We start from the raw sequence: 11,071 nt of genomic DNA, 5'->3' as shown, positions 1-11,071 counted from the left end.
GGAAAGGCTTTAGGTGTGCTTGCATTTCTATGAACACCGTTCTAGTGCACTGTTCCACTGGCTTTAGGTGTGCTTGCTGCTTCTCTATTGTGTGCATAGCACCACCAAGGTTTACGAGTCGATGAGTCGACGAGTCGTTCCGACGTTGAGACTCATAGACTAATCGTGACTAGTTTAGACTAGTGCTGGACTAGTCGACATGGTACAGTAGTACTCGATTATTGTTAATAACTAGTAGTAGTATCAAGTATGTAGTATATATAAACAGTACAGTATGCAATAAAACCAGAAGTGTTAGGCAACGCTCGCCAGGCCCAGCCCAGCACCACACAACACCCCCCAGCTGGCCCATTTGGGCCCAAGTGGCCAGCCTACTTAGCTCCCGTCACTGGAACCCTAACTCCCAATCGTTCCCATTGCCGCCGCCAGCACCATCACACACAGGAGCACGCGTGCGCGACCCGCGCCTCGAGCCGCCTTCCGCCGCCGGCCGCTGCCGCCGACCACCTCCATGCCTCCTCCTCTCCTCTCCTCTATCTCTATTCCTTCTCTCTCGTCTCAGGGCCGCGCGCACCTACATGTCACAGCCATGGCTGCCGCCCGAGCATGAGCTCCGGCCAGGCTGGGTGACTTATCCCCTCAAAATTTTGAGTCGCTCGACTCAAATAGCTCGACTAGTACAGACTAGTCTACGACTAGTCTGTCGATTGTTCAACTAGACCAAGTAGTCTACACGAGATTTGTAGTCGACACTCAAGTTGCGACTCGTAGACTAGTCTGTCGACTAGTCCCTCGACTCGTAATCAGTGAGCACCACTGTTGTGCCCCGGGTGTTAGATTGAAGAGGGGGTTTCTGGTGGCATGGGAATGCTTTGCATAATTAGTGGTCATGTGGATGTTTGCTTTTGAACTATGAACCCCGTTCCTAGCATGTTACCTGATATAGTGATTTTTTCTTTTTTGCACGGCAGTGTAAATGCCATGCTTTTAATCCTTAAAATAAAAATGTGCCTTCCCCTCTTTCGACCGCTCGCTTCTTCTGGTGGACACACGCTCACACAAGCAGGCACATGTTGTCAAGCAATAAATGCTTACATACTTGCTCTCTTACCAGCAGCGAATGCTAGGATGCATAGTATTACAAGATGGGACTGCTAGTACATTTATAGGGTAACTAACGGACCCTTGGATGAACTGCATCAGCAAGTTCACTGTCAACTTAGTCAGACACGGCTTGGAGACAGTCACAAACGGACTGCTTTCATTCCCCTAGTGTCCTCAGCTGAGACGCAGCTTTTCTTTCACGTACATGTATGCACTTTGGACAATTAAAACCAATTTGCCTCTTTCGTGTTATAATAAGATTAGTTCCAATCCGCGGAACACGCGAACTTTTTTCAAGTTTTTGATTTTTTTTTCCTCTCAAATTCATGAACTTTTTTCAAAATTGGTGAAATTTATTAAAACTCATGAAATTTTTAAGAAAGGTCAACGGTAAGTGAATGGTCACTTTTTTAGATTTACAATTTTTTAGATTCATCTTTTTGAATCACCCTTTTTTTTCTTTTGAGCGAAGTTAGCGAGCGAGAGAGCGTACCTGTTGCTGGGCCGGCCCACAGCACACCCGCGTGAAGAGCTTCTGTCGCAACCACTGGCCCAACTGCTTCCCACAACTTCATTCAGCCCGTCCTCCTCCAGTCATCATCCATCCCCATTCCGGCGGTTTTCTTAAAAGAAAATCCCCATCCCGGCGGCCGTTGGACGACAGCGTCAGGTCGACCTTCGACGGCGAGAGCATGCAGCAGTCACGCGCATGGTCGTCCCTTGCCCGCGGCTTAGCGCGCCGCCTCGCCGGAGGAGCGCCGTCAGCTCCGATTCCTCCTCTCCAGTCCTCGGGAATCTCCACCGGCTCGGCCTGTCTGCTCGCCCGCCAGGTGCTTGTCTTTATTCCTAACTGAATTGACTGAGCTACCTTGGGTGTCTGTCGGTTTTTTCTTTCGGATTTTCCTAGCACGTTGTAGACCTCCTTAGATTGCAACTCATCAATCATCAGCATCACAACGGCGGATAGAATCGGCGCATGAACTATATTCTTTGAGAGTTGCTCTCAGGACTCACTTGCCACTTGGATTAGTGCGGTGGATAAATACCAAGTGTATCTCCTCCTACTACGATCTTCTCGCACAATGTTATTTACGGCGTATTTACATTTCTATGAACGCCGTTCTTGCATTTCTGTGATCTTGGGAAAGGCCTAGTTCTAGTGCACTGTTCCACTGGCTTTAGGTGTGCTTGCTGCTTGCTCCTTCTATTGTGTGCATATCTCCGATATTGTGGCCAGGGGTGTTAGATTGAAGAGGGGGCTTCCTGTGATATGGGAATGCTTTGCATAATTGGTGGTCATCTGGATGATTGCTTCTGAACTATGAACCCCGTTCCTACCATGTTACCTGATAGTGATTTTTTTCCTTTTTTCACAGCAGTGTAAATGCCATGCTTTTAATCCTTTAAATAAAAATGTCACTTCCCCTCTTTCGACTCTCGCTTCCTCTGGTGGACACACGCTCACACAAACAGGCACATGTTGTCTCCTGGTTTCACAAAGAGCAGAGACAAACAGAGAGAACTGAGTAGAGAGACACCAGATATGTCACTCACAAGTCACATGTCCTCTTTCATTACTTATTACCACCACATGCTTACAAGCAGCGGACGCTTCTCTAACCAGCAACAAATGCTTACACACTTGCTCTCTTACCAGCAGCGAATGCTAGGATGCAACAGATGCATAGTATTACAAGATGGAACTGCCAGTACGTTTATAGGCTAACTAACCGACCCTTTGATGAACTGCCTCAGCAAGTTCACTGTCAACTTGGTCAGACACAGCTTGGCGACAGTCACAAACGGACTGCTTTCATTCCCCTAGTGTCCTCAGCTGACACGCAGCTTTTCTTTCACGTACATGTATGCACTTTGGACAATTAAAACCAATTTGCATTTTTCGTGTTATAATAAGATTAGTACCAACAGTTGCATGCTGGTAACTTAATTCTTGTTTTTGTCGTGGACTTGACAGGACGGAGGTTTTGTTCATGGTGGGTTCATGGATTCCATTCGTATTGGTGGTGTTGTGATACCTAACCACAAGAGGGTGGAGTACGCGCTGCAATCCATCCATGGCATTGGCCGGGCACGCGCCCGTCAGATCCTTTCAGAGCTCAATTTGGAGAACAAGGTCACCAAAGACCTCTCCAAGGAGGAGATCATCACCCTCCGTGAGGGGATCGCAAAGTACATGATTGAAACAGACCTAGTAAGTAATTCCCCTGGTCCTTTTTGCCAATCTGATTTCTCCCGTGCATGTCGTTATGTAAATGCTGTCATGAGATGATTATAACTCATTTCTTAGGACCTGTCTGGTTCATCTAAACCTTCCTAATCCTAGGTGTATCTGTCATTTTAGTTTGATCACACAAAAGAAATGGAAATACTGAGTTTTGCTCTTTGGCATGCTTTACAGAGACGGTTTAAGAGTGCGGCGGTCGAGAGATTGGAAGGGATTAGATGCTACAGGGGCATCCGGCACGCGGATGCTCTCCCGGTACGTGGCCAGAGAACAAAGACCAATGGCAGGACTCGCAAGGAAAAGAGGGCTTGACTTGCCAACAAGTCGTTCAAGACCCTCCCAGGAATAATTAGTCATGCTCCCATTATTTGTACCGCATTACCGCGCTACTGTTAATCAACAGTTAATCCGATTATAAATGCTAGGTGTCTCCCAGCCGGCCTCTGCTGGACTTTCTGAACTTTCAAAAAAAATTAACTAGTTTGGTTTGGTTAAATTCAGTTTAATGTTTTATGTGCTTCTACATCTATGATGATTCTGTCGCACAGTTTATTTCTTTCTTATTCAGCTATTTCCTACTCCTATATGTGATACACGTTCTTTTTAGTGCTGAAAAGTGAAAATAAAGCATCTCAATGCCAATATCGGATATTTTTTATTCTGTGCCACTAGCCCTGTTATATTCCCTTTGGTTCCTTATAAGGATGGTTCAACTTAGTGTTTGTTTTTTGTTTCTAGTTTATCATACATAGGGAATAGATAGAAATGAGGCATTTTTTTGGATGATATGATATAAGATTGTTTTTCGAACATATTGTGTCTTGGCTTCAACAATCATATTCTTACCTTAACAAAATCAGCTCAGGTCCTAGCTATGCTTTTGTATCATCAGACTGCTTCTGGGCATTTGTAAGTAAGAGTGTTGTGGTTTGTTCAGCGCATGGTCAGATAAAGTCATATGTGCATCAGGTGTGCTGTATTTTTGCATCTCAACAGAAGGTGCAACTGAAGGGGAAGATCACATCACAGCAGAGTGCGAGCTCATGCGCATTTATTTCGCTCCTCGGGATCGGTTCGGGCGGAAAAAGCTTGTGCCGCCGCCGCCGCCACCCCGTCCACTCTCTTCCCATCGCCGCCGTCGGCTCACGCCGCTGGGCAAAGCTCGCTGGCGGCCGGATAAATCGGATTGTAGCTTGGAATCTGAATCTGCAACGCCATCTTCAACTGAATATTGGCTATTCATCAAGCTTCCGTGTTCCTTGCACCAAATCTTGTATCCCCGGCGAAATATAATGCAGGGACAAGATTCGGCCGCAAATATCCTCCTTTTCTTCATTTCAGTAAGCAGTGCAAGTGTGTCTGCCTGCACCAATTGCACTGTGGAACCGAAGAGTATTGTCATCGTGTGATAATATATAATAATCCAAACAAGGAAGGGACAGAAACACTCTTGTGTGTTTTGGGTATTTGCTCAGAGCTACTCCACCTGCCACCACCTAGACGCATCCATAAATATATTGCTCATGAAACACATAGATTAAGTAACTAATACCCTAGAAATGAGGATATCTTGGCAAGTTGTGGAGCATGTTTGCACATTTTCTACCTATAAACATACATTTACTGCTCAAATAGATATAATATACTTGCAATATGCTGGCAACAAATATATATTTTTGTTTTCAATTTGTATTTGTCTTCTCTCTAAAAGCATCCAAGGAACCGTCTTTACAGGACACATGGAACACATTTGGGCTGTCACGAATGAATTGTTCTTTTCGTATTAGATTTCTTCACATCAGAAGCATCATCTTTACAACTTTTACATCAGGGGAAAACACATACATGATCACACACACAACTACACGGGCCCCAACATGAAACTGACGAGCAGCTATCTCCCGCCACGCCACTACGATGTCACAGCAAAAAAAATTAATCTATCTTCCAACTGCCGATCGCCTCGAATCGACCACAGGAGGCATAATACATTTACATATCCTCGCCGAGGCAAAAAAAAAATCTTGCCTCGGCATCCTCGTCGACACTTGTCATCAATAAAAGCTTGCCCTTGGGCACAGCCTCTCCACAGACCCGTTCGGTGGCCCGTCGACTGGGCGAAGCTTGATCTCATAAAGCTTTGGCCATAATTTCCCGGTCACTGTGAGCAGAGTCAAAGGGTTAACTCGAGAAGAACATCAGAGGCTTTGATCTAAAGAACGAGTGCAAAAAGAAAAGGAAAAAAACTCACCAAACAATCTGTTCTTTTCTTCGTCCCAAGCTATACCGTTTAGAACATCAATGGCCTGGAAAATGGAACAGATTTTTAGTGTAATGCCACTTCCGATACTGGATTTGGACGCAATGAACCATAATCATAGACTGCTCACCGTGTTGCCAGAATCCCACAATTGCTGCCTGCGAAATGGCAAACCCAACACATCAGTTACTATTTCAAATACAGACACCATACAAATACTTTATTTATTTATGAAGAAACTCAGTGGGTAAGAAAATGGGAAGAGAACAGGAGTCATGCGCTACTCAGGGCATACCTAAGCTCATGAAGAAAGATCCAGCTCGCCACTTGGCCATCCTCATGGGAAACTCTAGCTATGCAATCTGTCTACACATCATAGCTTCAAATACTGAGATTTGTACTTCAAAATATTCTAGCATATTTGTAGGTAGTTCAAATTGTATTGTTGCAGCATATATGATCACACTTTACAAGGAAAACACAGCTAAAACACAAACGACACAAGTTACCTAATACATGTGAATATGAGCCAATTTTGTTCTAGGACATAAAAGATCTAGGCCAGTTCACAGTACATCAGCAGCCTATTTAGGAGTATCAAGTGTAACAAAGGGCAACATGCCAACATATAGGATAAAAAACTTGGATACACCTCAATACAAATCAATTCACACCCCGTAGTTAGTTTATTAAACTTAAACCTCATCCACATTTTGTCTAGACGAAGCATTTATAAATGGCACCAGCGAGCAACGTGGCAGCACTAAGGTATACTAATGAAAAATGTTCTGGTCCTTGAGATCTTGATCAATACTCCCTCCGTTCCAAACTATAAGGTGTATTATTTTTCAGGAAAGTCAAACTTTTCAATGTTTGACCAAGTTTATAGAGCAAAATATAAATAACTACAATACTAAATGAGTACCATTAGATTCATCATGAAACAAATTTTCATATTTTATTTATTTGATTTTATAGATGTTGAAATATTTCTTGATAAACTTGGTCAAACATACACCTTATATTCTAGAACAGAGGGAGTATATGAAAGCGTGAAAGCAATATAAGTAGTGCGTAATAAATCTAACCTGCCAGACATTTGCCCATACTTCACCATTTATATACTCCAGTTCATTAATAAAGGAAACAGCATTGTCTTGATATTTCACTGTTACTGTCTTCGTCACTGTATCAACAGAGATCTCAAACAAAAGAAATGAAGTCTCAAAGCTAACAGAATATCAAACGTGTAAATAACTGAACATACCTTCAAGTGATTCTGGATCCAGCTGGTACAAACTTGAGGTGCCATCACTGCCAAATAGAATTTTTCCATCGGTGGCTAGCCCCCACCCGTCACGCATTTTATGGGTAAAACTCTCACGCTGCAGCAGGGAACACACAAACTTGTTACCTCAACATCAGCAAGAAACCACGATAGGTGAAAAATGAATGATGTAAATACCAAATATTTGCTATATCAAATTTTGATTAAATAGAGCTGAAGGCTATATATTAACAAATTCGCGCATCTGCTGGCCTGAGCTTGCAGGAGAAAATCAAACCCAACATGTAACAAAGTGTATCTACCCAACTTGCCGGCTTGTATTTAAGTAACATTTGTATAACTTGAACCTAGAAGACAGCTACACCATGCACCATGAGAACCTAATCAAGGTTGGAGTACGTACTAACAAGCTTAACAAATACTGTTGCACCTTTTATTTGGAAGTAAACTGGCCAAATAACTTGAGACATTACCAGTAAAATGCAAGGTGAATGATTGGAAACCCATATTTCAGAAGATCACCAAACAATAGATATTGATAGGTGGGGTTGGGGATAATTAGCTGAGACTTTACAACAAAAACATCTGAATGATCTGTAAATGCACTAAAATAGAAACAGGGGCAGCAGCATTACTATGCTAAAGTTATGCCGGTCGTATATGAATCCATCATTCTTCCGCCAAGTAACTTGAAACAATCTACAAAAGAGAATTTTAAAACAAACGAAATGTGACTTAACAGGGCCAAACAGAGCCATCATATTCATATTCAAGAAAGCGATTCCTATCGTCAGGTATAGTTGAGGTATATCTACCTGTCGCCTAGAAGTGTAAGGCCTTCTCCAAACATCCATCCATCCATTCGGTGCTGCTCTAAAACCTGAAAAATGACAAAGCAATAACTACCGATTTAGTGTAGGGTAGGATAACCACTGCTGCAGACATAAAACGTGCAATGTTATATATGGAAAGCGCAAAGTAATTAACGTACTTTCCCAGTTTGAAGATCAACCTTTCGGACCGACGACTGCCCAGAAACAAAATTAGAAGCATTTAGTTGGTGCTTTAAAGAACTAGTTCCAGAAAAGCAAGTGAACAAAACAAACGCAACTCACAAACAAACTCATAATAAATCCATAACAGTGACACCAAGTCTGCTACTTGTTTCTTTCCGCAACAGGTAGTAATTAATTGTGAGAAGAAAATCCAAGGAAGTATGCATTCCTCAGCATGGCAAGAATAATGACTCGAGTGAAGCACAGATTTTTGTTGCCAAGCTAAATTGGAGCAGCAGATTCTTGGTCCACATTGACATTACCTACCTGGTGATAGAGACCGGTGGACTCGAAGAGAGTGTCGTTCCCCCCGTACAGGAGGCCCTGCCAAGAAGAGACCACGCGATCTGAGAAATCGGTGAGGAGGAGAACCAGATCGGGAGGGAGCGCGCGTGGGGGGAACCTGGGTGAAGGCCTTGGGGTCGTGCGGGTACTCGCGGACCAGGTCGAAGGAGTAGAACCTGGCGGCGGCGGGCGGCGGCCGGCGGAGGAGCGCGGCGGGGAGGTAGCCCGGGCGCCAGACGGCGGCGGCCGCGGCGAGGAGGAGGAGCGTCGCGAGCGCGGCGCCGGCGGCCGCGACGGCCGTGCGGCGGAGGCGGCGCGGCGGCGGGGAGGCGTTGGTGGAGGATACGGAGAGGGGGGAAGGCGCCATGGGGGAGGCGCGGCGGCGGGGCGGCGGGGGCCTCCGTCGGGAGCCGGCGGTCATTTGGGTCTGGTTGGTTGGTCAACCACTAAATTCTCAGTTTAGATTTAGATTTGAGCTTGTCTTGATAATTTCTTAGCTGAAATTTTTGACTTTGGAATGAATGCCTACGTTGAAATCTTTTCTTCTTTTACGGCACACAACATCATGATTTGATTTTTGTACTTTACAAAATATATCACGCGCATCGGGACAGGCGTATTGGCTCCCAGTAGCATTTGCTCCCGCGTGAACAGTAAACTAAAAAAAATCTTTTTTATAGATGTTTGTATTAGTGTGACAAATATACTTGACAATTTTCATGCGGAATAGAGCAGCAGTATTCATCGGTGAAAAAAATAATTTTGGGGCAACATTTGATGACATTTACAATTTTGCAGGTAGCATTTGGTTGTGACTATGTATACAATTTTTGTTGGGATTTTTTTTGACATTTCAAAAATTATTTTCGCGCACGGGAGCACATCCACCCGGGAGTCGAATTGGATTTCTGATGCACATCACACTTCTCACTAATGTTTCGTTGCTCAAGCCATGGTGCATGAATATAAGAATATACAATGATTATATATTGGCAAAAAATTGTGTGGCGTGTAACCTACCCCTTCTCTCTTGCAGTTGTGCAAATCGGACGTGGTTTTGTTAAGAGTGAGCCGACGTCATCACATCATATATGTATTGTTTGTATAGATAAGATCAGATAGCAAACCTCTATTAAAGAACAATAAGTGACTCAGAGCGGGCCTACTTTCTTTCACAACTATATCTTCGAAGATGGACACAAGGCAAGGGTAAAGGGAGGACCGCTCAAGCTACTTCCCCAAAGGAACCTCGTCTTCCCTACATTGCTACGGAGGGAATATCCATCTAAAATTTGCCTCAGGGACTTATTTAAAAACTTGTTGGACATCCGGCTCATAACCCCTAAAGATGAGATCACAAGTGAAATATTCAAGTGGTCACTATAACTATTCAGTGCATAAAACATGATCCATCACGCCTTCCAACGATGCAACAAAATACAAATAGTCAAGTTGTGGTCAACAGTTGGATGTTCACCTGCCAATAGTCTTGATTATCTCCATGCTACCATTGTCATCCTGGCCTGCTGGTCTTGACTGCTGAATGTTCGTGCAGTTAGCAGCCTGTGGTTTCTTTAGTTCGATAATGTAGACATTATTCGTAAGACATAATTTTATTTGTATGGTAGTTTGTTTTCTGCATTACCCTTCATGTCGTATACTAGTACCACATGCAATTTGTAGTTGCTGGTTGGTTATACATGGCAATGCAATATTTTTGCATCATTGTCTTATTGAAGGCATTGCTTAGCTATGCTCGGACATGTTCTTCAGAATAAAAACATAGGAAGTGGCTTCTGGTGGTTGGATTCATTGACGGTGGCGCTTGACTATCGTCCCTTCTTGAAGATGTTGCTATTGAACAACCTCATTGTCCTTGCGGTGTCAAGTGATGTTAGTGCGGATAATGGTTGTTGTTGTAGTTTGTCAATTTTTGTCTTGATCACTTGAGCGTCTTTCCTTTTTTTACTCGTTTGGGCATAGTTTTGGTTTGTGTGACTTTGCTCTTTATCGGCGTGTTTTTTTTTCGTGTGTGTTGATGTTGCATATGTGCATTCTAATTATGCAGAGGCCGAAAATATGTTTATTGTGTTCTGTATTCATGATGCTTCATTTTCAGTGAATAAAATTCCACACTTAGTCAAAAAAAGTGAGCACATTATTGATCAATCCATCACCTAAGCATACATATGTATTCTTGACCAGCACCGGTCATATGGGTACGTAGTACAACGACGTGGTCCATCAAGTAACCATACGATATATGATTTGGTGAGGCTGCCGTCCCATTCTCGATAAGTTAATATGTGTATGTTGCCAGCTGCCCAAACTTGACGACCTTAATTTGCCTTCATATAAAATAATTCAACATGCCAAATAATCGATTAATTCGTAGTATGCTGGAGAGGTCACACCGATTCTACTCGGTTGGGCATAGTGGAAAGTAAGTTACACTAGTAACATACATATGGAAAGTCACTTTCTCAGCCGAGCACAAATGAGCTCGGGTGAACAGTAAAATTGATTTGTTTTTAAATAGAGTAAAATGCATCATAAGTCCTAAACTATTGGATATGTGTCAGTTTAGTCATATGACTTTGAAACTACATTTTTGGGTCCTAAAACTATCGGAGGTGTATCACTTTAGGCATATAATTTTGAAACTACAGTTTTGGGCTCCAAAACTATGTAAGTTTGTTCATCTCAGGTCCTAAGCTTACATGGCCAGCATCTACGGTGCATTTTTTTCAAATGAGCCCTTTGTATGTGTTTACTTCCCAAAAGTGGTCCAGACGCTTCCATGTTGCAGTGTGTGTTGCAACCTGCACGCCCAC

At 43.3% G+C, this 11,071-nt stretch overlaps 2 protein-coding genes across 2 annotated transcripts; one reads left to right on the top strand and one right to left on the bottom strand.

The window, feature by feature from the left end:
- Positions 1 to 1,673: 1,673 nt before the first annotated feature.
- Positions 1,674 to 4,010, top strand: LOC123165813 (30S ribosomal protein S13, chloroplastic). The gene is made up of 3 exons (XM_044583545.1): positions 1,674 to 1,934; positions 3,080 to 3,316; positions 3,524 to 4,010. The coding sequence occupies exons 1-3, from the start codon at positions 1,797 to 1,799 to the stop codon at positions 3,659 to 3,661; spliced, it is 513 nt and encodes a 170-aa protein (XP_044439480.1). The 5' UTR covers positions 1,674 to 1,796; the 3' UTR covers positions 3,662 to 4,010.
- Positions 4,011 to 5,105: 1,095 nt separating this feature from the next.
- On the bottom strand, positions 5,106 to 8,693 carry LOC123168352 (glutaminyl-peptide cyclotransferase). The gene is made up of 11 exons (XM_044586223.1): positions 8,356 to 8,693; positions 8,220 to 8,276; positions 7,889 to 7,924; positions 7,713 to 7,777; positions 7,533 to 7,596; positions 6,877 to 6,994; positions 6,698 to 6,795; positions 5,905 to 5,975; positions 5,740 to 5,767; positions 5,601 to 5,655; positions 5,106 to 5,510 (listed from the first exon to the last, which is right to left on the bottom strand). Exons 1-11 carry the CDS (start codon positions 8,656 to 8,658, stop codon positions 5,404 to 5,406), a joined length of 1,002 nt encoding a protein of 333 aa, XP_044442158.1. The 5' UTR covers positions 8,659 to 8,693; the 3' UTR covers positions 5,106 to 5,403.
- Positions 8,694 to 11,071: the final 2,378 nt, after the last annotated feature.

The sequence above is a fragment of the Triticum aestivum genome, chromosome 7D, assembly GCF_018294505.1.
Source record: "Triticum aestivum cultivar Chinese Spring chromosome 7D, IWGSC CS RefSeq v2.1, whole genome shotgun sequence".
Taxonomy (NCBI): domain Eukaryota; kingdom Viridiplantae; phylum Streptophyta; class Magnoliopsida; order Poales; family Poaceae; genus Triticum; species Triticum aestivum.
This window is presented reverse-complemented; position numbering and strand designations above follow the sequence as displayed.

Coding starts and splice junctions, on each gene's coding strand:
- LOC123168352 (XM_044586223.1), bottom strand. CDS start 8,658: ATGACCGCCGGCTCCCGACGGAGGCCCCCGCCGCCCCGCCGCCGCGCC. Junction 7,778..7,888: donor TTGATCTTCAAACTGGGAAA/GTACGTTAATTA, acceptor GTCATTTTTCAG/GTTTTAGAGCAGCACCGAAT. Junction 5,976..6,697: donor TATGGGCAAATGTCTGGCAG/GTTAGATTTATT, acceptor TATGATGTGTAG/ACAGATTGCATAGCTAGAGT.
- LOC123165813 (XM_044583545.1), top strand. CDS start 1,797: ATGCAGCAGTCACGCGCATGGTCGTCCCTTGCCCGCGGCTTAGCGCGC. Junction 1,935..3,079: donor CCTGTCTGCTCGCCCGCCAG/GTGCTTGTCTTT, acceptor TGGACTTGACAG/GACGGAGGTTTTGTTCATGG. Junction 3,317..3,523: donor ACATGATTGAAACAGACCTA/GTAAGTAATTCC, acceptor CATGCTTTACAG/AGACGGTTTAAGAGTGCGGC.